Raw genomic sequence first — 27,986 nt, 5'->3', positions numbered from 1 at the left:
TTTGAAAACCTTTACAAATCGCCACAAGCTATATCCTAAAATCCGACATTAGTCGGGAGCTGTCAGGAGTCGTCCACACAGCAGACCTAATGTGGGTTAGGCTCGAAAAGGCAAACACATGTCCACAAGATGGAAAATACTTTTTTCTTGTTTGAGATGACAGACTCGTTCAACAGTTTAGATTTAAAAGAAAGGAATCACATGAGTTTTGTTATAGAGAGTAATTCAGTGTTGGCAAAGGAGATTATGCTAAAGTAACCTTTAATGACATGACAAATTGAAAAATAAAGGAGACACTGGATATTGATAAGGAGTAACGTTTCATCTCGGAACTGGTCCCTTCATATATAGTTCTTCCCTGAGCTCTGCCACACGTTTAATGTCTTTCACACAGCAGGAATACTACAGAAGCGTGTATGGTTATTGGCAAGGTTTATTAAGTGACACCAAAACAAATGTGATTACCATCTGCTTCATAGGCATGGCAGGCATGAAGAATGCCACGTATGACCTGTCAGTGTTACGAGGACGATATCACAACCATTTCATAATGGATTACAACAATGGCAGGAATATTTCCACTGTTGACGGAGTGGGGGAAAAGCTTGCATGACATCGGCATACAGACAAGTAATCAGGCATCGCTTATTATAATAATAATAATGCATAAGAATGACGCTGGCAGACATTCAAGACAACATCCTCATGTCAGTCTCAAAAAAGTCCTGGGGTGAATTAAGAACCCTGTTTTAGGGCATGCGAACCAAAATAAACATTACGCAACCATCAATGAAAAACACACTCGACAGCAGCTATCATTGTAACCTAAAATTAATGTAAAACTGTTAATGGCAACAAAACTCACAATGCACAAAAAAATGAGTACTGTTGATGTGAAATGTGAATGACTATGTACATCCACAACAGAGAGATTTAGTGACATGCTACTGTACAAATATTGGTTTCCTCCCAGGTGTTTTGAGTCCAAATCAGTGCATGTACAGAGTATGTGTCAGTGCACAGAAGAGAATGCATTTCATTTTCCTTTATGAGCTCTCGGATACGGTTTACAGTACCCCGTGAATAAGCAAATGCAATTTGAGAAACGTGGCAAACCATGAAAAACCTCACTTTGATGGTAAATTAGTTACAGAACTGTTACGCTGGCAAGTAGTAAACGGCTAAAAAAACAAAAAAGAAAAAGCTGCAGCTCTGTAAATGATGTTATAGTGACAATTGTAAACCCGCAAATAAAATCTTCACATCTAACTACCAACTTATACTTAATGGCCAAAAATACAGTTCCCCCAAAATATAAGGTAGCCAAAAGTAAATAAAAATGACTGAAAACACATTTTCAAAAACAAAAACACACACACACACACAAAACAAAACATCAAATTGGCAATATTACTTTTGAACCACTTCACAATTCATAGTTTCCTGAAAGCTTTTTTGGACGCAAGTCTTGGGTGACTCTTTTTGCTTGATTTCAAATGCATGTGCTAAGAGAGAGAAAAAGAGGAGAAAAGCGCTACAGAGATCCAGATCCAGGTTTTCAAAAGAGACTGTGTGAGTAAGATTGCCCTAAGGTGTCCTGTCACAGGCTTGGGGTTTGTACTGTGGCATTTTTCGCTTTGTTTCTTCTCTTCAAGAGTAAGGGGTTACTCGAGTCTTCAATGGTTTTGATTTTGATTTGCTCATAGTCCACTCTCATCGTTGCCAGTGCACTTGTCATTTCCTCCTGACAAGGACAACAGATAACCCGTTATGAATAAAGCAATCAAGATGAGGAAAACAGTTTTCACGATGACTACATCTTGTTTTGAGCAACTTCATATGGATTTTATTCTTCGTTCACAGCTGCGTACACGTATGTACACTGGCATGACATCAAAAGCATCACTGTGCTACTAAGAAGCAAGCCCCCTTCCCTTCAGAAAACACATGCGCACAAACATCAGCACCTTTTTCCACACTGAAACAAACAGCGTGGCTTCAAAGATGGCTTTAAGTGAGCATCCTTGTTTTGCCAGAGCTTCACCAAGTTAAAAGAAAAATATTCGACTTTCCAGTGGAAAGCGCTGTCTAAGTTCAACAGGTTTCATGCCCATGCGTGTAAGCAGCTACGTAGCATCACAGTTAGTGACAGCTAGACTGAATACAGATTAGGCAGTGGTAGAGAAGTTATTTGTAGTTGCTGGCCTACAAACTTAAGAGATAGCTGGGGAATGCGCCAGTGCATTGGGCGAGTTTCTAGTAAAAGTTTGAAAGTTGCACAAACGTAAGGTTTGGCAATATCCGCATTTGCTGTTGACACCAGCTTCCTGTCACACAACTGCTTTATTCACTGAACACAGCGTAAGGCTGCAGAAGCAAAGGAATGAGAGCTGCAAGATTACTAAGCAAGACAAACATGAAAGCCCCTCTACTCACTTTGACCTCTTCCCAGATATCTTTCTCCTCCTGGAGCACACGGCTGGTATGGAGCGGCGTTTGTGGTACCTCCATTGACTGCTGTGAAAATTAGGAGAATATGGATGAGTGTTCATGAAATCTCACTAAACATCTAACTCAGGTGGTGGATGCTCCTTTTAGGGGGAGACTAAAGCCTTCTTACGTTTATCCAGGGATGGTTCATAAACTCTGTGATGCTCATTCTCTTGGTGGGCTCAGTCTTTAGTAGTTCACGTATCAGCTGCTTGGCTGAAACAAGAAATCAGCATGCTGTTAGCTTAATGGGTGACAAAGAAAGCCTGAATGCTTAACCCCTACAGTGAGGGGGTCTAGGGGCTCTGTTATGCTGTGGGGGGTATTTTCTAGGCATGGTTTGGCTCTACTTGTCCCCTTAGAGGGAAGGGCCACTGCAGATCAATACAAAGTTATTCTTTTTTTTTTCAGATCCCCCCTCCCTTTTTCTCCCCAGTTGTATCCAGCCAATTACCCCACTCTTCCGAGCAGTCCTGATCTCTGCTCCACCCCCTCTGCTGATCTGGGGAGGGCTGCAGACTACCACATGCCTCCTCCGATACATGTGGAGTCGTGAACTGCCTTTTTTCACTTGACAGTGAGGAGTTTCGCCAGGGGGATGTGGCACATCGGAGGATCACGTCATTCCCCCCAGTTCCCCCTTCCCCCCGAACAGGCGCCCCGACTGACCAGAGGAGGCGCTAGTGCAGCAACCAGGACACATACCCACATCCGGCTTCCCACCTGCAGAATCGACCAATTGTGTCTGTAGGGACGCCCGACCAAGCTGGCGGTAACACGGGGATTCGAACCAGTGATTCCCGTGTTGGTAGGCAACGGAATAGACCGCCATGCAGCCCGGACGCCCATACAAAGTTATTCTGAGTGATCACCTTTATCCTATGATGAGACATTTCTATCCTGATGGGAGTGGTCTCTTCCAGGATGACAATGCCCCCATCCACAGGGCATGAGGGGTCACTGAATGGTTGGATGAGTATGAAAATGATGTAAATCATATGCTATGGCCTTCACAGTCACCACATCTCAACCCAACTGAACACCTATGGGAGTGTTGGACCGATGTGTTAGACAGCGCCCTCCACCGCCATCATCAAAACACCAAATGAGGGAATATCTTTTGGAAGAATGGTGTTCCATCCCTCCAGTAGAGTTCAGAGACTTGTTGAATCTAAGACACTTTATGTTGGTATTTAATTTAATTTGACACCCGTCTGTATCATCTGCCTTCAAACGATATTCTCAGTTATCCTGTTCTTGTGGTTATCAAAATCCCCATCACCATCATCACCATGATGATGATTAATTTCCCTACAGCATTAAATGAAGTTAATCCAGTCTTATAAAATCTTTTTTTAATCGTGACAGCTACCAGAACATACATTCATCAACTATAAGTGACAATGTCAAATTGAAGTGTCATGGCTGAAACGTCTGGCATGCCTTTTTCTCACCTTCCTCAGATACGTCGGACCACTCTGGGTTTGGAAACTCATACTGCCCATTGCGTATCCGTCTCTTCATTCCTGGGGATATTGCCAGGCCATGGTTGGAGTAAAATGGAGGATATCCACAAAGCCTTGGGAGAAGACAGTGAAGAAAAGCCTGATAAGCAAGAGGACATTGCCACCACACAACCTGAAAGATGACAACAGGCCTCATCCCGGAATCGTTTGCTTACACAGATCCATTTTGTAAAGAGTGTGCTAGAGCTGTTTGGGAAACCTTGTGGCATTCATTAATTTTGGATTTGGTTGTTCATACAATCAAAATTTATGAGCCGGGGGTGCCCAGGTGGCTCACCTGATAGAGCGTGTACAGTAAATCAAGGCAGAGGCCTTACCACAGAGCCCTGGGTTTGAATCTGGCCCAGGCCCTTTGCTGCATGCCATCCCCTCTCTCTCTCTCCTCCCTGCCTTTCCTGTCTCTCTACTGTCACTGTCAAATAAAGGCGGAAAAATGCCGAAAAAAATAATCCCAATGTATGAGAAGTAGATACCTGAATGTGCAGAACAGTCCCATTAGTCAACCATGTCTTTTGAAGAGGAAGAGGAAGAAGTCCATTTTATCATTAGTCTACCTAATCTGGTTTTAATATTGAAAATCATGAAAGCCACATTTAAGACTAATGGAAGGATGAATAAGAATATAGTGGGCCAAACCATCCATAGTCACATTTCATAGTCCTGTTTAGATTATTTTAGGATTTTGAAATTTGGGAATTTGTATTTGCAATGGTGCAGAAATGCTATTGGTGACTCAGATGAAATAAAATCGGGTCTAAAAGTTAGACCCGACTGGAAAATATTTTTTTCTTTTTGTCAGTTCTGACAGCAGCACTTAGATTTACCATCTTTTAAAGGTTGTGGGTGTGTGTTTGTCGGTCCGTGGCTAATCTCACATACTACTGGGCCTATCAACCTGAAGTTTTGTTTGCATGGTTGACTGCATGATCGAGAACCTCTCATGGGTTGCAGTGATTCAAAACCTTTGAAAACTGTTCTCGTTACCACCGCTCCCTCTCTTCATTCACTCTCTAGCTCACTCGACCAACGCTGCTCTCTGTCACTGCCCGATCACATCTAAGGTGGACTTAGACTGGGCAGGGACAGTGTCAAAACATTATGTATTCGGGTATGAGTCTTGAAAGTAAACGAGAAGTCGATTGTATTTTAAAAGTCAGCAAATCATTCACTGCTGATCTCAGCACAGGAGAACTGGAGGACCCAAAAACAATAACCTCTGTCTTTATTTTCATAATATAATAAATGTGGTTAAACCGTTTACGCTTGAGTATGCGTGACTCACACCTACGGTTGGCTCAGATCGAAAAAGTGATATGATCAAAAGTTATTGCAAGTATTTTGATAATAATTGGAAAAAGGCGTAAGTTATAAAGTAACCATTTCCTCTAGGTTGCGGTTAAAACAGGAAGTATTGCATATTTTTGTTGCTACCCGATTTGAGTCAACCGTAGATGCGAGTCGCACATCCCGGTAGGCGAAAAAAGGGGTGGTTTGTCACCAAGTGCGAGCACAGGAGAAGGGGAGATGTGCCTGGCGGGGATCTGTGCTCTACAGAGTGCACTCTTCTAGTTTAGATCAGTTTGTGGCCGCTTGTTTCAGTGTAAAGGTAGCACCTGATCAGCTTTTTCAGCTCCACCAGGTAGTTTTTTCCTCTCTTTTTCTTCCACAAGACAGTCAAAATCAGCTGTTCTTATATATTCGTCGTAAAACTGTGTTAACTCTGCCAGTTGAGTGGCATTAAACATTCAAGGTGCATGTATAAGAAAAAAATTGTGCGGTTTGGACCGTTAGGTGAATCCAACATCGATTTCTCTTGAGCACTTGTCACAAGAACAGATTCAAGAGAAGTGTGAGAAACTTCAGAAAATGTTCTTGCATGAGGCCCATTGTGTAAGAATCAAAAATGTTTATCGTGAACACACAGTATATTATGAAATCACTAATAATAGTGATTAACATTTTCCATTATATCTGCTTGACTTACAAAATATACATGATGACGCCCAGAGACCACATATCACAGGATTTGTCGTACTTCTCCGGACCAAGGACCTCTGGAGCTGCCAGTGTCAAAAAGAAATTGTTTTCCATGTAGAGAAAATTAAGTCTGATATACATAAATGCATCTGATAATTTAGAATGAATCTTGAAAAAAACAAAAACAAAACCTATATATAGAAAAAAAGTGTCATTGAACCTTGAGTGATTCTCGGGCTATTCACCAGACTGTAGGTTCTTATAAACCAAATATAACTGGCCAACATTAATGGTTCCCACAGGAAGTAGACCATAGAAGAGTAAATAGGTGTTTAAGTATTCCCCGAGGGAAAGGGCTTACTGCAAAGACCGGGTAAAGTTAAAGGGGTTAACGCTTGAGAAAACTAAAATGTTCTGTGGGATTGGCCCAATCAAGTTATTTTCAAGTGTTAAAAGCTCTCCATGCTGAGAGAGGAAAAAAGGTGTTCTTCATCACATATGCATTTTCTGCACGGCGACGAGGAGCTGCAAGACAGAAGTTAACACGACGAAGAAGCGTTTAGTTTGAGAGCTCCTGTTTGGTGTCCTTACCGACATAGTAAGGAGTGTAGCACGGTGTTGCCAGAGAGTTGAGTGTGGTGATTTCTTTGGCAAATCCAAAATCAGTTAGCTTGAGGAGGGCGTCTGGCATTTTGGAGGTATACAGGAGGTTCTCTGGCTGGAAGACACAATAAAATGGCAACGCCCGATTTTTGTGATGTGTTTGAAAAAGCACCCTTTTTTAAACCAATGAATCATACTGGATTCAGGGCAATAAAATACCATTTTAAAATGATTAAAAAGTCAGCAGATATCTGAATACAGAGAAAATGACTATAATAAAAAGCATGTGTGTGTGTGTGTGTGTGTGTGGTCTTTTCTCAACATCTGAGTGAAACCAACACTTTATTAATTGCCCCCATCATTTTCTTTAACACTGTTTTTATTTCCTATGCAGCTACTACACAGAAACCTTTTACCTTGATGTCCCTGTGAGCGATGTTGATGTCATGCAGTGAATTTATGGCTTCTCCGATACTTTTCATGATGTCAGAAGCCTCTAAATCAAAAAGGGAGTGGCAAGGAATGAGGATGGTTACGAAAGGGGGGGAAAACTGGAGAATGGTACAATCAGCACAGGATGACGGATGACGGTAGACCGGATTATACATCTCTTCACCTCTCTCCGTAAATGCGTGATTCCCTCTGTCTTGAATGTGAGTGAATAGTTCCCCTCCATCCATGCTGGAAACGACAGCATTAGAAAAAACACAGTAATTAGATGAGATTTGAGTATGTATGAAGGAATGATAGGAAATTGACTTTTTTTTTCTTCTTCTTTTTTTTTTTTACAGCAAAACAGCTCCCTGGCTCAGTAAATCCCCAAGTTGGCATTAAAAATTAGCAGTGGTGTGAAGCACAAGCAGTTCCAAGAGCTAGTCATTAACTGATAAATAGAAAAGTTACAAAACAAAAAAAACAGTGTGATTGAGGGCCAAAAAAAAAATCCACAAGGTATTACCACGACAACTTGCCCATTATGCAGTGGAAAATATGTAGATACATGCATAACATTATTATATGCAAGGTGTGTCTGCCTTGCAGACTTCTCTATATTGTTGTATATGAAACAACATGCTCTCTGGCTTTCTTTTTATTTCATCACTTGCTCACGCTTCAGTTTGAAAGTGCGACATTAAAGGCCAGTTCAAACGGCGCCGGAAGCAAGAATTACTGACCCAATAAGAGCCAAAACCCCCTGGAGCCCTTCACAGCTAACCTACTTTTTTTCCTCCACATGTGGAATTAGTTTCGGAAACGCTTTGTGAACCCAAGCCTGTGTTAAGCTGTTGTGTGCGTGTACAGTATGTGTAACTGTGTGTTTGTGTTTGTGAATCTCACCACTCCATAACAATAAGGAGGCACTTCCTGCCCTGGTAAAGGTTCTCATAAACATCTACGATGCGTACGATGTGGGAGCAGGGGGACGCCCTCCAGTGGAGCTCCACCTCTTGCCTGGCCTTCGGGCAGTCCTGCAGCATCTGAGAGAGACGGTGACGTGAGCAAGACTGGCAGGAACGTGAACCAATGAAAATACAAAACCTGCCTACTGTTTTGAATTAGGTTTCCATACAGAGACGTGTGGAAAGCCAAGTGCTATTTAACACAATCGTTTTGATAATCTTTATGCTTTTATTTGATTTTTTTTGTTGTTGTACTTTTTCTTTCTGGGTCAAAGGAAGACCCATCTTGATTGAATGGAGAGGCTAAACACTGCAGCACACGAAGAGAAAACAAAGAGGCCACAGAGAGCAGCACAAGTTGTTGTCAATGATATATTTAGATACTGCTTACAGCAATTTATTTGAACAAGCAACGTGGCCATGTTTGTATTTTTCTGTTGCGTTATCATAACAAATATCAAGTCCATCACGTGAAAAAGAACAAATTCCCAGATGTTGCAGTATCAAAGTTTAGCTCATACTATCACTGTACTTTTGAATGACAAGACCTATTGTACTTATTTGCTTTTTACAAAAATCAACCATTTTTTTAAAAGCTCATGTAAGGAATGTCTAGCCATCTGTAATTCAAGGCTCAGTAGCTCTGTCTTACACGTTATCAAAATACACCCTCCTCACCCCCCTGAGAGGCGCCTGCACCAAGCAAGACATCCTGCTGCTCCATGACTGGACGGTATCATGGTGAAATAGTGCACTGAAGCATGTCGGGAGCTATTGTGTCTTCTTCAGTATTTAGAGGGAGACAGACTTCATTTAACCTTACACAACAAGTGTGCCCTCTAGCGACTGTTACATATAATGTGGTATTCTTCACAACAGGTGTCAGTAATAGGCCATAAATCACAATATATGACATAACTCTCCAATTAATGAACACACTGCACCCATAAACACACACGAACCCATAAACACACACGCACACACACAAACGCATCGAAACAATAAGGCAAATAGCATGGCCTCAAACACAACATGGGTAACCAAAACGTGTCGCATTCACTATTCACTGGAACAAACAACCGTCCAATTATTGTCAAAATTACATAATCATAAACATTTCACCTTAACTATGCAACCATTCCACAATAAACAATATAACATTTCAGTCTGTTTCACATTCTAGTAACACAATTGTTATGTTTTTTTCTGTTTTGTTTTGTTTCTTTTTTAACTAATGGAATGCGGTAAACTGCTCAGACCCTGACATAACCCCGGGGATTATTCTGCCCCATTATTCTGGGTATGTCACAAACTACGAATTTAGGCATTTGGGAGGCCCCATTTTCTCTTTGAGGATAGCGGTAGACAGTACCGCCATCTGGCGAATCCACACTGGCTGCAACAGGAATAGACGTCAGTGTGGGCAGTGGGGACAGTCCAGTCTTTGAAAAAGCTTAAGAAGTGGGTTTACAAGAAACAGGCTCCATAGCACACGGTACATTCCGGGTGAGTGTGGGTTGGTCCGGGCTGACCTGCAGCACAAACCATTGATGGACTTTCCACAGGTGCTGTTGGTCATTATGTCTCCTCCAGACAATGTCCTCAGTGGTCCTGACAGTGTAAGAAACAGGGCCTGTCTATGCTACGACTGTAGCAGGCCCTAACCCAGCCACTGAGGATGCACAAGCCAGTACATTCTTAGTGCCGGTCCCAAGCCCAGATATAAATTGGGACGGTTGCCTCGAGAAGGGCATCTGGTGTAAAAACTTTGCCAAATCAAAGATGTGGATCACGAATCAGATTTCCATACCAGATCTGTTGAGGCCTGGGTTACCAATGACCGCCACCAGTACTGTTGGCCAGCAGAGTGCCGGTGGAAACTATGCTACTGTTGGACAAAGGAGAAGGAGAGGGGGAAGGCATGTCCAGAGGAAGCGGGAAAAGAGGAAGGGAAGGATTGTGGAGGTGAAAGTTGGAACTTTAAATGTTGGCACTATGACTAGTAAAGGGAGAGAGCTGGCTGATCATGGAGAGAATTAAGGTAAATATACTGTGTATGCAAGACACCAGGTAGAAGAGGAGTAAGGCTTGGAGCATTGGAGTATTGATTAGTGAGCAGCAGTATGGTTTCATACCAGCAAAGATCACTACAGTTGCAATGTTTGCTTTTGAGAATGTAGATGGAAAAGTATAGAGAAGGTCAGAAGGAGTTACATTGTGTCTTTGTGGATTTAGGGAAAGCATATGACACGTTGCTGAGAGAGGAGGTGTGGTATTGTAAGTCAGGAGTGGCAGAGAAGTATGTAAGAGTGGTGCAGGATATGTATGAGGGCAGTGTGACAGTAGTGAGGTGTGGGATAGGAATGATGGATGTGTTCAAGGTAGAGGTGAGATTACGTCAAGGATCGGTTCTGAGCCCTTTCTTGTTTGCAATGGTGATTGACAGGTTGACAGATGAGATCAGGCAGGAGTTTCCGTGGAATATGATGTTCGTGACATTGTGATCTGTAGAGAGAGTAGGAAGCAGGTTGAGGAGAGGTGAAGGTATGCACTGGAGAGAAGAGGAATGAAAGTCAGTAGGAGCAAGATGGAATACATATGCGTGAATGAGAGGGAGGACAGCGGAATGCTGAGTATGCAAGGAGTAGAGGTGATGAAGCTTGATGAGTTTGAATACTTGGGGTCAACTGTTCAAAGTAACATGGAGTGTGAAAGAGATGAAGAAGAGAGTTCAGGCAGGGTAGAGTGGGTGGAGAAGAGTGTCAGGATTGATTTGCAACAGAAGGGTACCAGCAAGAGTGAAAAGGAAGGCTTACAAGACGGTAGTGAGACCAGCTATGTTGTATTGTTTGGAGACGGTGGCACTGACAAAAAGACATGAGACGGAGCTGGAGGTTGCAGAGTTGAAGATGCTAAGATTTTCATTGGGAGTGATGAAGAAGGACAGAATTGGGTGGTCGTGTCAGGAAGGGCATCCAACGTAAAATTTTGCCAAATCAGTATGTGGATTGACAAGACCATACCAGATCGGTCGAGGCTCCATACTGGATTGATCAAGACCCAGGTTAACAATGGCCGCCATTGGTGCTGTACCCTCACAGGGTACCGATAGAAACTGTAAAATCCTCTGCGGTGACCCTTGAGACACAGGGAATAAGCCGAAAGAAGATATTAAAGGAACATCTCAGGTTGGACGGTTTGGAGACAAAGCAAGAGAGGCAAGATTGAGATGGCTTGGACATGTGCGGAGGAGAGATGCTGGTTAGACTGGACAGACAGCTGACAGCTCAGAAAGACAGCAACTGGGACAGGAAGGGGTAGCAGCCCAACCTGCATCTTTCATGAGTAAGAACCCCCCAAAAAAAGCTACAGAAACTCACAGCGATATTCCCCCAGGGGAAACCAAGAGAATAAGCACCCCAACAGGATGGACCTAATGATGATGACCTTGGCAAATGGACTATCAATGACGACAACTTGAAGATGCATTTGCTGCTAGGTCTGCAAGAATGAGCACGGCCTTAAAATCCATCAGGCCGGAATTAAATGCTTGGCGTGGAGGCGAGCAGCGTAGTGCACAGGATCCACTCCTGGTGAGACGCAGGAGGAGCCCACAGCCCAGAGACACCCCACAGAGCCCAGAACCTCCATGTCCTAAGCTTTCTGGCTCCCAGCAGAGCAGTTCAGCAGAGTTGAATCAAGTGACTTCCAGCAAGCCAGCACAGAGAACGGCACCAGTTTGACGAGAATGTGGCCAGAATCATCATGTCAACAGCAAAGGGAGATGCAGACAGAGGACTTCTAATGATGGCAACCATCATTGTCAGTTTTGCAGTAGCGAGGTTTGGTGTTGAAGAGGGCAAGACTACCAGACCCAACTACACTGTGCACCAAAGGGCAGACAAGATCAACCAACTGCTGCAAGAGCTTTGGACTCTGGCAAGGCAGTTCAAAGTAGCAACCAAGGAGAAGACACCACCACTGGCTGAGCTCCGTTACATCATCAGGAAGAAGTTCATGACCCTGCACAGAGTAGAATGGCACAGGAGACAGAGGAGAAAGAGAGCCAGGAAGTGTACTCTGTTTATAGCTGATCGGGAAAAAGGCATGACCGTATCACTCCTGTGCTTGCCTCCCTACACTGGCTCCCCGTTATAGTTCAGATTAGTTTTAAAATGTTATTGCTCACTTTTAAGGTCTTAAACAGTCTTGCTCCTACTTAAATTTCCAATTTATTGACCTAGTATATGCCCTCTCAACCATTACAATCCACAGATGGAGCCCTGCTGGTTGTTCCCAGGTCTCGGTTTGTCACAAAGTGTGATCGGGCTTTTGCTATTAGAGCCCGCACATTATGGAAGTCTCTTCCTGTTCAACTAAGCCAAACCAAGTCTCTAGCTTCTTTTAAATCTCATCTTAAAACTTTTCTTTTTATGAAAGCTTTTACAAATGTTCGACAATTGTTTTTATTTATTTATACTGTTTTTATTTTTACTGTTACTTATTTTGTAACTGTTTGATTAACAAATTGTTTTCTTTGGTTTTATTTGTTAGTGCTTTTTATTTTATTCTCTTGCAATTTCGGTATGTGTCATTTTTAATTTCATCCTGTTCTGTGAAGCACTTTGTAACTTTGTTTAGAAACGCGCTATATAAATAGTTTATTATATTGTTTCTGCCTCAAAGTAACGATATAAATTTTAAAGAAAAGACGTTGTTAATGAATACACTGGACATTTTTTTCAAATGTTTTGCTTCCTCAAAAAAAATTGAGATTATAATAGGCAATGTCAAGCAGAATACAAAAATAATTTCAGATTTGCTGTATCACGTAGGAATTTGGAGAAACATTAAAATAACTTTTATTGAATTTAACATGTCTATTCTCATAATGATGCTATGACACTGTGTTAGTTCAACTGAGCTTAAAATGTTTTGCAGTTGATTTTCGTCTATACTGAGCATCTGGTGCCTCTCGTGTCAGTGTCCAACAATAGTCGGCCAGCATTGATGGATTCCAATTGCCCTGATACCTCTTTTCCATGGTCACAATGTCCTGGTGAAACCTTTCACCATGTTTATCACTGACTGCACCAAGATCAGCAGGGAAGAAGTCCCAAGTTTGAATGCAGAAAATGAATTTTCCATGACATGTTGCACTTCATGGTTTTGTATGCTTTAAGCATGTTATCAAGCAGCTCGATGTAGTTTGGTGCTCTGTAGTTGCCAAGAAAATTGTCAACAACATCCTTAAATGCCTTCCATGCTATTTTCTCTGGCCCCACTAGCAGATCTTCTAACTCCCTGTCATTGATGACCTGTCTGATTTGTGGACCAATAAAAATGCCTTCCTTAATCTTGGCATCAGTTATTCATGGAAACATCTGTCTCAAACAGCGAAATCCATCACTTTCTTTGTTCAGTGCTTTCACAAAAATGTTTCATCAATCTAAGTTTTATATGAAGAGGAGGCAGAAATATCTTTGTTGGGTTGACAAGTGGTTTATGCACCACACTTTCCTGCCCTGGAACGAAATGCTTATGGAGCGGCCAGTTCTTTTTAATGGAATGTGACTCTTTAGCGCAGCTATCCCATTCACAAAGGAAACAACAGTACTTTGTATATCCGAGCTGCATTCCTAGTAGCAGTGCCAATACTTGTAGATCACCACAGATGTTCCAGTTGTAATTGTTGTACGTTATGTGTTTCAACAACAGTTCCATGTTATTGTAGGTTTCTTTCATGTGTACTGCATAGCCAATTTGTACTGAAGGGTGGATATTGCCATTGTGTAACAGGACAGCTTTCACGCTTAACTTTAATGAATCTATAAAAAGATGCCATTGTTGTGGGTCATGGACACAACCCAAAGCCATGAATAATCCATCAATGTCAGTGCAGAAACAGAGGTTGTCAACCTGCGTAAAGAAATTTGTCAAATGTTCTTGACTGTTCCGAAAGATAGACATTTTTGTACCTGGTGACACCAAACCCCATCCTTGCAATCTTGAACCAAGTAGTCCTGCTTTAGCTTTTGACAAATCCAAGTCCCTGACCAGGTCATTTAATTCTGGCTGTGTTGTCAGATGAGGATAACCAGGCATAAAGGGTTCCACATCTGGATCAGTGTCATTTTGAACTTAACATGGATGCTGTTCATAGATTACAGCTCTGCCTTCAACACTATCATCCCCGCCAAACTAACCACCAATCTCCTCTCCCTTGGCCTCAACCCCTCCCTTTGTAACTGGACCCTGGACTTCCTGACCAACAGACCTCAGTCTGTTAGGTTAGGTGACCACACCTCCTCCACCCTGACCCTCAGCAAAGGTGCCCCTCAAGGCTGTGTTCTGAGTCCCCTCCTTTTCTCCCTCTTTACCCATGACTGCCTGCCAAATCACCCTTCAAATGTAATAGTTACGTTTGCAGATGACACCACAGTCATTGGCCGTATCACAAACAATGACGAGACAGTCTACAGGGATGAGATTCAGCCCCTCACATCATGCTGCACTACCAACAATCTTGTTCTCAGTGTGCAGAAGATGAAGGAGCTGATTGTGGACTTCAGGAGGTCTAGACGCTGCAGCCACTCCCCCATACACATCAATGGGGGTGGAAGTGGAGCGTGTCTCCAGCTTTAAATTCCTTGTAGTCAACATCAGTGAGGAACTTTCCTGGACATCAAACACCCAGGCCCTTGTGAAAAAGGCCCAACGACGCCTGCATTTCCTGAGGAGGCTGAGGAGCGCCCGTCTATCCCCCAAAATTCTCACCAACTTCTACCACTACACCACAGAGAGCATCCTGACCAGCTGCATCTCAGTGTGGTAAGGCAACTGCACATCAGTAGACCAAAAAGCTCTGCAGCGGCTCGTCAATGTGGCCCAGCATATCACCGGTACAGTACCTAGCTCCAAGCCATATAAGACATTTATCACAAACTCTGCCTTCAAAGGGGTCTCGGCATCAGCAGAGATCCCACCCACCCCAACCATGGACTGTTCTCCCCCCTGCACTACAGGAGTCTCAGAGGCCGGACTACCAGGCTCAACAACAGCTTCTTTCCCCAAGCTGTTGCGTACCTGAACCTGGTTACCCACTGGATGTCTGTAGATATTTTTAAATATTTTGTACTCGTGCTCTTTTTTAACTTATTTTTAGCTTTTGGTCTTCATCTGTGTATATCTTATACTGTGTTTGCTGTGTTTGTCTATGTCTGTCTTGCACTGTTTGGCGAGGCCGCAGCCCTTATTTCATTTTTAACATGTGCCTGCACATTGTTTTTAATGACGATAAATTAAATTGGATTCAATTGAATTGAATTTTCCACATCTGGTTCATGCGCTGTGGCATCGTCATCTGCCTCATCTAGACTTCATGTCTTTGGTGGCTTTGGTACTGGCAAACTGTCATCATGTGGCACTGGTCTTATGGCTGAAGGCAGATTGGGGTATTCAATAGATTTTTCATATTTAGTAGAGAAGCCAGATACATTGGTCAGACAGAAGTAACAGTCCATCATGTGATCCTTCTGTTTTCGCCATATCATTGGGACCGCAAATGGCATTGACTTCCAAGTACCTCTGAGCCAAGCTCTCAGGTTGACTGCACATGTTGCACAATAAATGCGAAGAGCCCAGGGTTTCTCTTGGTCACCAATTTTACATCCCAAGTAGAGCTCATAGGCTTTCTTAATAAGTGCAGTCATGCTGCATCTTTGAGCCTTAGGCGTATACTCGCCACAGATGTAACAGAATGTGTAGCAGCTGTTGCAACATTGACGAGACATTTCTGTTGTATTTAATCTTGATGAAGACAATAAATCCTATTGTTAAGTATACTCACTATGCTATTGCCTGAATAAAATGTGCATCAACATGCATCCAAACAGCATCTGTAAATGTGAGCAGCTTTTATAGCCTGTCTGCCAGCATCTAACCTAACTAAGCATGCCCAGGCATGATGACACATCATTTGCATAGCATCTACACTGAGTGTATGCCCAGGCATGCTTGGACTGACCAAAACAGCTTGCTTTGTGGGCAATATACTAGTATAATTAAAATATGATGGAAAATCACAAAAATAGGTTATATCTACAAAATGGGATGTGATTTGAAAATTTTAAGGGGATTTTCGTGATCAGCAGCTCAAAATCCATAAAATACACCCAAAAGTGTTCAGGAAACAAAATCTTCGTTGTCCAGTGATATTTAAATGAATACAGGAACTCCATATTTAAATAAATAAATGGATACAGATTGTGGATGGCAATCACTTGTTGGTACGATGGTACCTCCCTGGGGGTGTGTTTGTGTCTAAACTACAGCTACACTATTGCGTCATACATAAGAGTGCACAACAGCAACGTAAGTGTTTCGATTTAGATTAACCAATCAGTCAGCATGTTGGGTGTCTCTCTGAATGACATGATATGCACCACCATAATTTTATTCATTATTAAGTTCAACTAACTAAAGGCTTTCAAAAAGTGGTGGGGTGCGAAATGGGCCACAACAAAAAGTAGTGGAAACATGTCCCCATCATAAATGAAGCCTATTGGCTCGCTCACTGTATTTTTGATGCAATCCACAAGGGGTACGATACAGTTACACTTATTCCTAACTGCCTTTGCCTCAGGTGAAAACCAATAGCGAAGCCCGTTAGAGGGTGGTGCATGTCCATACATCCATCCATTATCCAAACCGCTTATCCTACTCAGGGTCGTGGGATGCTGGAGCCTATCCCAGCAGTCATTGGGCGGTAGGCGAGGAGACACCCTGGACAGGCCGCCAGTCCACATACGACATAGAAATGGTAGTTACCCTGAATTTAACTCCAGTTCTAGAAGTGTGTTGTAGAAGTAGCCCTCTTACCACAAGCTCAGCTGGCCCCAGTCTTAGTTGCTTAGTTTAAAAGGGAGACAAGCAGCAGATGTGTGGGTCTAATGAGGCAGTGAGTGCAAAGATCTTTCTCAGGTGCCGAAGCAGAGCCTTGACGGGGCAAACCAATAGCAATGCCCGTACTCATAGAACTGGAGTTACATCCAGGGTTACTACTATTTACTGCTTATCAGGAGGTTAGAGCGGGTAAATGAGGTTCAGGAATCAGGAACACTTTGTCATTTCACTTCATACACTTGCGTACATGAAATGAAATGAAATGCCGTTTTCCCCAGCCCACAGCAGTACAACACAAAGACAAAAACACATCCAAAAACTACAAGAACACACATCTCCAAACTAACACATACAAAAAAAAATCACTGTCCATGGGAACAAACGCCAGCCAGGGTAGATGTCGAAACCGCCGGTCTGCACGGGCTAGCAGTTAGCTTAACCCGCCCCACTTCCGCATCCTGTCAGATTGCCCTCGGCATTTCCTCCTCGGTCGCAGCTCCAAGCAGGGGCGCGTGGTGCCCGGCCCCACCAGACAAAGCAGACCAAGCTGTCATAGCTGATCTTGTGCCAGCTCTCCCAGCCAGACACCATCGACACACCTCCCCGCACTCCTCACAACGACATCAAAAACACCAGTCAATTCCAGGTGAGGCCGTCGCCAGACCGCCCTCGGTGTTATTGGAACTGCTGGTCCGCATGGGCTAGCAGTTAGCTTAGCCTGCCCAGCTTTCCCAGCCATCAAATGAAAGCAAAACTTAGATGCAGATGTGGACAAAGACACTGCATGGGCGGTACTGGGTGAGCCCAGCAAACATGCCCATGCGGGCCCACTGTGGGTAGGTGTGGGTTTACTGTGCGGCAATGTGGGCAGGGGCAAACCCGCACTAATCCCACATGGGCCCCATGTGGTTAGCCCATGTGGGGCCCACAGTAGTTTTGCCCTTTGATGCCCCTATGTGGGCTTATTGTAGGCAAGCCCAACTGTGCTCTTGCCCACAGTAAGCCCATATGGGCCACATGTGGGCCAGCCCATGCGGGGCCGGGGCCCAGAGCTGTTTTGCCCTTTGAGGCCCCCATGAGGGTTTTCTGTGGGCAACCCACTGTGGTCTTGCCCACAGTAAACCCACATGGGCCCCCTGTGGGTCAGCCCATGCGGGGCCCACAGCAGTTTTGACCTTTGAGGCCCCCATGAGGGTTTTCTGTGGGCAACCCACTGTGGTCTTGCCCACAGTAAGCCCACATGGGCCCCCTGTGGGTCAGCCCATGCGGGGCCCACAGCAGTTTTGACCTTTGAGGTCAACCCCCTGTTGACAGTACAGTTAAAACGTTTTAACATTACAACTGCTTTAGCGTAAGCGGTACTCAAACTTTTTATTTACCGCCCATGCCCAATGCTGCATATAGTCAGACCTCTGCAAAAATGACAGTAAAATGTAAACAAGTTGTCCAAGGTATAACCGGTCCATCCCATACTTAACTAAAACTGCCCATCCAACAAGACAAGTACCGTCTGAACTTTTTGGTTTGTCGCAGCTGTTTCATATTATAGTTACGAGAAAGAAGACTAGTTTATTTGTTAATTTTTTGTCCCTTAAATGTTCCCATAGAGCAGCTCATGCTGTTTTTTTAACCAACTTAATTACAGATTAACTGTTACTCATAACTTTACAATTTTAATAACTTTGAACCATCAGAAATTTAGCGAACATACACACACAGCAGCTTATTGTAGTCGCATGTAGTCTGCAATACATCTGACATGTTGTGCATGTGTGCAGTAATGAACTTGACACACTCCATCACTCTAGCAGTACACAAGTAAATATAGCCTATAGCCCTGGTTCAGTTTGGGCTTGGTCACGAGGTGGTGCCAATCCTCATTACTTTAAATACTCCAAGAAGTTGGATTTGGGTAGTTTAATTTGAATTTTGCCCCGCCTGAGTCCATGGAACAATCAAAGCGTCAGTTTACCTAAATAAAAAAACACGGTCAAATACAAATAATTGTGGCCTTACTCGCCCAGGTTTCGAGACATCTCTGTTTGAGATTTGCCTCTACCCCAACAGGTGAATGGAATCCCAGGCTAGATTAAATGTTCCACCTGTGGCTAACTCATACTGTGCACTTACATTTCAATTGTTGTTTTCTTCAGATGCTGTGACAAAAAGCAGCCGGGCCACAGCATCCGAGGTGGAAGCTGCCATCAAAATGTGGCTCAGAAATGCCAGGGATAGAGACGGAGGAAGGAGCAGAAGGAGCAAAAAATAAATAGATTTAATGTTTGGGTTTTTTTTTTAGATTTAATGTTCTTATTGTGTTCAAATGTGGTTCTATGTTTGTTGTTCTGTTTTATAAAAGCATTTAATTTGGTATATAGTTTTGTTTTTCAATTCCAATTGTTTCCAATTTTCAATAAATTCTTTCTTCGTATAATTTATATTTTCTTCATTTTTTTTGTTTGAGCTGGCTGTCAATAAATGTCACTAGCATACCAGGTACACATGGGGCACTATGGGCCCATGTGGGACAACTGCTCCCGGCCCAAAGTGTGGGCATACTATGGGCATGCTGCGGGCCAACAATGGGTCCCACTGAGGGCCCACTCTGCTTAGTGTGGGCAGCCCACACTCAGCCCACACTCTGGGCTGCCTTTAGTGTGGGGCCCACATGTGCCCCACATTTCATGCCGGTAACGGGGCCCACAGTGGGCTGCCCACAGTGGGCCCTCTGTTCCTGCCCGCAGTGGCCCCACATGGGCCCCAAAGAGGCATGTTTGCTGGGAGGCCGCTGCAAATGTGAATTCGTGCCACTGTCTTTCCACACTGGCACTGGGTGAGGCCTCTGCATACGTGAATTCACGCAGCCATCTTCCCACACCGGAAGACAGTAGGTTGAACCAAACTCTGACTGACCAAATAATCAAAGAATTATCACTATGGAAAAATAGAGCTTAGAATATCTCAAACCCAATGTAAGAACATTTTCAACAAGATGTCCCGATCCATGCTCATTAAAGTGTAGAAATCCCATAAAAGTTGAATGAGTTCATCTGGACACAAGGTTTAGTCTAAGCCTTGTGTCCAGATGACCTCACGCAACTTTTATGGGAATTCAAGAGATTTTCAAAACAACATTGCAACTGATAGCGTACTGACTCGCTCTAGGGCTTTGAGAAACATCAAGGACTCAGGGTTTGTTTCTGACCTTAACAACAAACCTAGAGCCCAACTGTGTTGTCATAAAGCACTGACAGGAGGGGCCTTAACACTGACTGGCATTCTCGGCACCTCCCTACCCTACACTGCTATCGAATTTGCTCTCTACCCCTTCCAGCCATACCATTTCAGGTCATTTTATGAGGTTAACCCACTGTAGCTCTAGCTCTGTTGACAGTAAAAAAGAGAAGTCATACCTAACAACTGCAGCAAGAATACTGGATGAGACACTGATAGGTGTGTGTGTGTGTGTTTTTTTTTCCCCGTTTGGGGGGTGGGGGGGCTATTTACCTCCAAGGAGAAGAGTATCAATGCTGAGATACACAAGCAGTCCATTTATCTAGACTTTGGAGGACAGCTTGTAGAACATATACGGACAACACAGACCATGAGAGAAGTGGGGTTCATTTGGAGGTTTCTCCGATGCCTCGATCCATCAAAACACTTTTGCTGCCTAATAAAAACCGAGAATATGCTATGTGTATGATGCCCCCTGCTGCTGTACCCACTGAGAAATAATAATCCTTCAGTCATCTCTGGCCTCTCACACTAGGCTACTTTTAGACACAGGCATGCCCCCCTCACCCAACCCCTGGCTAACAGTGGATAGGCCAGGCGGCAAAGAGAAAATACACACCACTTTCGGGAACAGACATGAAGAGACGTCGCTGGACATTATTACATCCAAGTATTATTAAAAAAAACCTTGGGTCGACCTGCAGAGCCGACTGCTGCACTATGGGGAAAATGCCCCATAGTGAGATGTTTTTCTTTTCTTTTTTTTAGATCATTACCCCCAAATGTTCAAAAATTAAAGATAAACCATAAGTATAATGTGATGTTACATTTTACATGTCAATTTACATCAATAACTTCCAGATCCCACAAAACCACCAGCCCCCTGGAGGGTAAAAAAACCTCATTAGGATCTGATGTCAGCATCTCCAGTGTACTATCGGGGCACCATCCAACTCTGAATCTAAATGCTGCCTGCTACTCCACACTGACCAATCGGAACGGAGACTCTGGAGGTGGGGACACATCACACACGCTTCAGGAGTGACTAATAAATCCCAGAGGAGTGCACTGAGGTAATATCAGAGGACCTCATCCTTGTTCAATTATCTCTCCTGGTGGTTTAAACTGGGACTTGACGTGAGACCTATCGTCACAAGGACAGTGTGAAGCAGACTTTATAAAACCCAAGAGTAGAGATCAACATCTCTTTACTTTCAGCTTACATTCGATTCATGCAGGCTGACAGGCCTCCGGATAATCTTTAACTGAACTTTTCCCCTAAACTGGTGCAAGCATGTGACAACAGACAGGCAGCCTGGGACACCTCAAGGTTGTGTGAGCCAGATAAAATAGGATGGGCCTTTAGCCAAGGCAGAATAGGGACAGCTGACTTTGATGCACAAATAAAGACAACGTTAGCATTGCCAAGCTCTGATCACTTCACACAACTGTACACAATTTAATTAGTAATTTATCCTATTTTACCAAAATTCCTAAATCCAATTTCTATAATTTCTGCATATCAGGGATCACAGTTTTAACAGATATGTAATGGTAATTCCCCTGACTATGTGTATGGAATTGGCAAAGGACAAAAACTTGTTTTGTTAATGCAAAACCATTTAGCGTAGTAACACTATTAGATTTGGGCAGATTAAGAATTTAAACCGATGTTTACTTGGTTTGCTTACACGTCTAATACTGTCATCATTTATCATCATAAGGACATCGTTTGCTGCATTCGCTGTATAATTTGCGGAAGACTGTGAGTGCAAGTAACGTCTTTTGTGGGACAGGGCATCCCACCACCACCACAACAACAACAACAACAACAAGCCGGTCCTGCTCCATTTGCCTTTTTCCGAATGCAGAAGTCTGGGGAGTTGCTTATTTTGGTTCAACCCCTATCACTCATCAACCCCTACCTGAGTTTAACATGTCATTTTATGCTCCAGGAAAGCCATAATACATCTCAAAAATAACGTTAAAAACCCAAAGTAGCCAGAATAACATAGTGAACCTCCATCACACACACCCCCGCCCCCACAGCAATAGACTCTAGTGTTAACTGCAATGCACTGTAATCAAATGTAAGGTGAACTTGAAACATAATGAAGATGGAACAATGCCTGAAATGGCTTTAAATGGAAAAAACAACAACACAGAGGTAGGTTATGTTTTTGTCAGTTCCCTCTCTGATGAGTTACTGAAGACACAACGGTTATTTGGGAATGAGGACGACAGCTGCAGCATTAGCCTACAAAACTCTCTACCAAACAACCTCATTGAAGCCAATGGGTGAAATCAAAGCAGTAGACACCATGCAGCTGAAATATGAACAGTGTGTCAGTCCACTGCCCGCCATGCTTAAAGAAACCCTTTCATTTATATCCTGGATAAGACTCACTTCAACACGGAACAGAAAAATGAAACCAAAACAGATTAGCCATAAAGACAGGGAGGTTTTAAAAGCAGAAGTACAGAAAGGGTCATTTAGTTTACAGGTATAACAGCAGTGTAGTTATATCTATATTGTGTATGTATATTTTCTTAAACCAAAACTGTAGGCTGCAGTGTTAGGTTCACTTTATTTTGACCGTTTCTAGCACATGCAGAAAAGTAGAGACAAGCATGCTTCTGTATCAATTACAGCTAATTAAATTAAAAAAACGTAATAATGGCCTTTCTATATTCAACCGCTAGACGAAACGTTGCAGGTAAAAAAAACAAGTATTTGCTGATTTACAAGTAGGCTATAGGGCAACAAAAATGTTTTTACCTTCAGCGCATATTTCTCTCCACTTTCTTTTTGGAATATTTCCAGCACCTTGCCATTTATGCCCATGCCAAGGACCTGACTTGTGACATTGTAATCGTCGGTGATGGCACATTTCTTTATTTGAAGAAGGCTGTGGGGTTTCACGCAGAAGAGGGAGAGAGGAGTGATGTTCAGATTTGGTGACTGCTGCTGCTGGTGGTTCAGGAATGCAGGTTGGTTCTGGTTCGTCAACATTCTGGTTTGTTTTGGCACGTAGGCTATAGCTGAGGGGGGGGGGGAAGAAAGAAAATAATCCTGCAACTGGCTTCTAGCTGCAAAAACGCCGTCCGTGCATGATGTTGCATGCAAGACCAATTGCCAGCATTTGGCAGCTCGCACCCAAGTCCTGGTTGGGGGGGTGGAAAATAAAGATCTCGGCAGCTTGCGGATAAACGTCCCACTTCTATTGTAATTCTTGCTGGACAACTGACCAAGCGGCGGGAAGAGTGCAGAAGCGCAACATTGTCGCTTGGCCCTTGGATAGGACGAGTCAACCCGAAACTATCGGGCTTTCTGACATTATCTGAACTTCGTTTCCTGAATGAAGCCACCTGCGCTTCGCCTCGAGCTCAAATCAAAGATTAGGAAGCGCTGCCGGTTAATGCAACGCGACACACGCGACTTCTTCTTCTTCTTCTTCTTCTTCTTCTTCTTCTCCCCCCCTCCTCCTCCTATCTGTTAGGATCGCTCTGCGTTTGTTTCTCCCGGGCATTAAAAACAAACCGGGGATCCTCGGCGGGAGGTTTGGGTACCGGGATACACGTTTGAGGACTTCGAAGTGCACGGATGATAAACGTGACACTGACAAACTTCACTTCCTCTTCTCACAACAGATGGATTATTTAAAGAGACACGCCTGAAGTGCGGCGGTCCAACCATGGCGTCGCGTTGTGGGCCAAAATTAGGCCTGAATCCTATTTCCATTTGGAAAAACAAAACAAAAAAAAAACATTAAAAAAAAACACTTAACATCTCCAAATAAGATTTGTATTTCACACTCACGGGGGTGAGGTCACCTTCTAACTGTGCTCCACAAGTCAAATGCTGGATTATCACTCAGGTGAATGTGGAAACAGTAGGTAATGTGAGGCTCTGAGGTTGTGGGAAACGGAACAAGCCAAAAGAAGAAGCAGAAGAAGAGGTCATTTGAGGTTGTGCAGTATAAAACTGCTGGGTGGCTAAGCATCTCGTTAACAATAGGTCCCTTGTGGGGAAAATTACTGCATTCCGATTTCATACGCATGCTTTTAAATGATTTGCACTTAACTCAGAAAAAAATGGGTCTGTGGCTTTTCCTTGTGTCAGTCACAGACCTTATTTGAGGTGACAGAAAAGAAATAGAATGGGGTTTGGGCCAGAGACCCTGTGGTGACAGGCCAGAGACCCTGTGGTGAAACATCATCGCGTTGTTACTGCAAAATGACGTCACACCAATAGCTAAGGGCTGATGCATGTTAGTATTAGTATATATAGTTTTGCTGTATGATAGCATTAGTATAATTCATCAATATAATCACAGTGTTTGTGTAATAATTGTAGTTGTGATTTATTAATACGATAAATTTGTATCATTCATTAGCATATTGGAGGACTAAAATTATTCTATTCTATTTGAATTAGCATTGTCTGAGGAAGACATGAACCCAGCCACTGAGGACGCACAAGCCCGTTCATTCTTATTGCCGGTCCCAAGCCCGGATAAATGGGGAGGGTTGCGTCAGGAAGGGCATCCAGCGTAAAACATTTGCCAAAACAAATATGTGGATCATAAATCAGATTTCCATACCAGCTCGGTTGAGGGCCAGGTTACCAACAACTGCCGCCGGTACTGTTGGCCAGCAGTGTGCCAGTGGAAACTATGCTACTGGTGGGTGAAGGAGAAGGAGAGGGGGAAGGCATGTCCAGAGGCAGCAGGAGAGGGGGAAGGGTAAGACTGTGGGGGGGGGGGGGAGTCTGAACTTTGAGTGTTGGCACTATGACTGGAAAAGGGAGGGAGCTGGCTGATATGATGGCGAGAATGAAGGTAGATATACGGTGTGCAAGAGACCAGGTGGAAGGAGAGTAAGGCCAGGAGCATCAGAGGTGGGTTCAAACTCTTCTACCATGGTGTGGATGGGAGGAGAAATGGGATCGGTGTAACCCCAAAGGAAGAGTATTTCAAGAGTGTAAGAAGGAGTGAGATAATCAGAAAGATGAAGAAAGTAGACTGAAGTACAAGGAAATGCGGCGTAAGGTGAAGAGAGAAGTGACGAAGGCAAAAGAAAAGGCGAGTTGTATGAGGGGTTGGACTAAGAAAGAAGAAAAGGACTTGTGCTGACTGGCTAGACAGGGGCAGCAAGCTGGGAAGGATGTGCAGCAGGTTAGGGTGATGAAGGATAGAGCTGCAAATGTGCTGCTGACCATTGAGAGTGTGTTGACAAGGTGGAAGGGGTATTTTGAGGGGCCGATGAATGAAGAAAATTAGAGCGAGAGAAGGTTGGGTGATGCGGGGATAGTGAATCAGGAAGTGCGGTGGATTAGCAAGGAGGAAGTGAGGGCAGCTATGAAGAGGATGTAGAGTGGAAAGGCGGTTGGTCCAGATGACATACCCGTGGAGGCATGGAGATGTTTAGGAGAGATGGCAGTGGGGTTTTTAACTAGATGGTTTAACACAAGCTTGGAAAGTGAGAGGATGCCTGAGGAGTGGAGAAGAAGCATACTGGTACCAATTTTCAAGAATAAAGGTGATGTGCAGAACTGCAGCAACTACAGAGGTATAAAGTTGATCAGTCACAGCATGAAGATATGGGAAATAGCAACCGAAAGATAATGAAGATTGTCTGAGGAAGACGTGGTTATTAGTGGCATATACTGCACACCAAAACTATGTCGGCTGACAGAACTTTGATTAAAGAGCTATTGATAATTTGAGGCTGAAAGGGATCTGAGGGCTATCTTTTATGCTGACATTTTGACATATTAAAAACTTATATATATATATTTATTTTTATTTTTTTTAAAAAGACCGTCGCCACAGATAGGGATGCTTTTGAAAGAAAGTGCACTTCTCAAATAGTGTTTAATAAATGATTAAATCAAAAGAATATGATGGAATTCTGTTAATAATAATGACAATGACAATGACCAAAGCCAATGACCATATGTAAATATGGTCTCTTGCCAGTGACCACTGACCCTATAATGACCAATGACTTGTTATGCCAGTGACCAAATTTACATATGGTCATTGGTATAATAAGGCGGGATCAATTGTCTAGGATCATACAATCAATATGAGGAAACATATCAAGCCAACTGAGGTTATGAGTAAAATTGTGTCATATCATAGTACACTACTTGTTGCAGACCTGTGTTTTTTCATGAATGTAAACCTAATGTTGCCTCCTCTTTATCTGTTTTTTTTGGTCAGAGAGTTTTAAACCTGGGTCTAGAATTCTTTAATATGAGGTGAGGACGTTATTATTTCCATGTGTCTATGAGCCCATTACGTAGGGATAACGCTTTCCACTGTTCTCTCACCGTTACCATAGCGACTCAGCCAGGGATTGCTCATACTGGACTCGCAAGATGCTGCAGTCTGTCCTCTATGTTAATGTGAAGTTGATTACACGATAAGGTGAGAAAAATAACTGGGAAAGACAGGGATCGCATGGAGAATTTATGCTGATCCTATGAAACTGTTCCTGAGGCCTTTTGCTGTGGTGAAAAATTGTCTTCAAATTCTTAAGATATTCAACATTGGCTATAATGCATTTTGCCCTTTTGATTTTGATGTAGGATAAAGCTTTTGCTCCCTGCCTACCACCCAATGACTGCTGGGATAGGCTCCAGCATCCCCGCGACCCTGAGATCAGCATAAGCGGTTTGGATAATGGATGGATGGATAAAGCTTTTGCATTCAGTTATTTTATCTTTTTTACCATGGAAGCCTGTGACTGCTTTTTTATAGCATTGCATAATTTGACCAAAGACATTAGATATACTCAAGATCCTGTTAGTTGGGTTCAACCAATTTAAAACTTGGGTCTATTTTATCTCTAATGCCACACAGCTCTGCAGGGCTGCACCACATAAGACTGGCTTAGCATGAACCTCAGAGCTCCGATACTAGGCCCTCAACTCCAAGCCCGAGGTCTAGACTGACATATTTTACTAAAAGAAAAAAAATCTATGAAATACAATATATCGTTAGCCTCATAGGATGAATGCCTAAGTCATTTTTTGGCCAAATTCTGCCTACATGTGTTCTCCTCAAGCTGCTGCATCACCCTGGATTAGTGCCTATGTCCTAAGCCAATCAGAACACTTTCTACATTCAAAAATGACAATCTGCCTAAGTCACTCGTGTGACTTGAGCATTTTTACGTTGAAAAAAATAAAGAAAAAAGTTGCATACAAGAAAGGCTCCTGGTGCTCGGCTTTCTCTCTTTCCTTATCTGGTAAGATAATTAGTATTTCTTTGATTTACTGTAGGCCTAGTGTAAATGTACTCAGTGGATATGAAAATGCGTTTTTTCTTATTATCCGAAAATCGTAAAAAATGACTTAGGCATTTATCCTATGAGGCTAACGATATGGTGTATAACAATGGCATTATGGTGGCCCAATGGTTAGCACTGTTGCTTCAGAGCAAGAAGGTCCTGAGTTCGAACCCCAGGCCGTCCCACGTCCTTTCTGTGTGGAGTTTGCATGTTCTCCCCGTTTCTGCATGGGTTTCCTCCAGGTGCTCTGGTTTCCTCCCACCATCAAAAAGACATGCATGTTAGGGTTAATACTCCTGTCTGTGCCCCTGAGCAAGGCAATGGAAAGAAGAACTGGAGTTGGTCCCCGGTCCACTGCTCCTATACAATAGGATGGGTTAAATGCAGAGAACAAATTCATTGCAAGAATACAATTCGTTGTGAGAATACAATGTCAAATAAAGAGGCTTTTGACTTTCATTTCTAATCTTGTACAGATTATTTTAAAAGTTAGTCATTTTTTGTTCCACAATTTTATCATCATAACGTGTGTATCTAGGACAAATAAGACGAT

The 27,986-nt window shown here is 43.2% G+C and overlaps 1 protein-coding gene across 2 annotated transcripts; it reads right to left on the bottom strand.

Annotated features, from left to right (window-relative positions):
• Positions 1–302: 302 nt before the first annotated feature.
• On the bottom strand, positions 303–23,602 carry mapkapk2b (MAPK activated protein kinase 2b). 2 transcript variants are annotated; one of them, XM_056273168.1, is made up of 10 exons: positions 22,914–23,602; positions 7,935–8,074; positions 7,213–7,277; positions 7,013–7,092; positions 6,585–6,711; positions 6,001–6,076; positions 3,945–4,069; positions 2,621–2,706; positions 2,437–2,517; positions 303–1,744 (listed from the first exon to the last, which is right to left on the bottom strand). In XM_056273168.1, exons 1-10 carry the CDS (start codon positions 23,145–23,147, stop codon positions 1,601–1,603), a joined length of 1,158 nt encoding a protein of 385 aa, XP_056129143.1. In that variant the 5' UTR covers positions 23,148–23,602; the 3' UTR covers positions 303–1,600. The 2 variants fall into 2 exon arrangements, with proteins under 2 accessions (XP_056129143.1, XP_056129142.1); XM_056273167.1 differs by having other exon boundaries at positions 7,013–7,277.
• Positions 23,603–27,986: the final 4,384 nt, after the last annotated feature.

Source organism: Lampris incognitus, chromosome 2 (assembly GCF_029633865.1).
Source record: "Lampris incognitus isolate fLamInc1 chromosome 2, fLamInc1.hap2, whole genome shotgun sequence".
Lineage (NCBI taxonomy): Eukaryota > Metazoa > Chordata > Actinopteri > Lampriformes > Lampridae > Lampris > Lampris incognitus.
This window is presented reverse-complemented; position numbering and strand designations above follow the sequence as displayed.

Coding starts and splice junctions, on each gene's coding strand:
- mapkapk2b (XM_056273167.1), bottom strand. CDS start 23,147: ATGTTGACGAACCAGAACCAACCTGCATTCCTGAACCACCAGCAGCAG. Junction 8,075..22,913: donor GAGAGAAATATGCGCTGAAG/GTAAAAACATTT, acceptor CGTCTCTCTCAG/ATGCTGCAGGACTGCCCGAA. Junction 7,278..7,934: donor CTCCTTATTGTTATGGAGTG/GTGAGATTCACA, acceptor TGTCGTTTCCAG/CATGGATGGAGGGGAACTAT.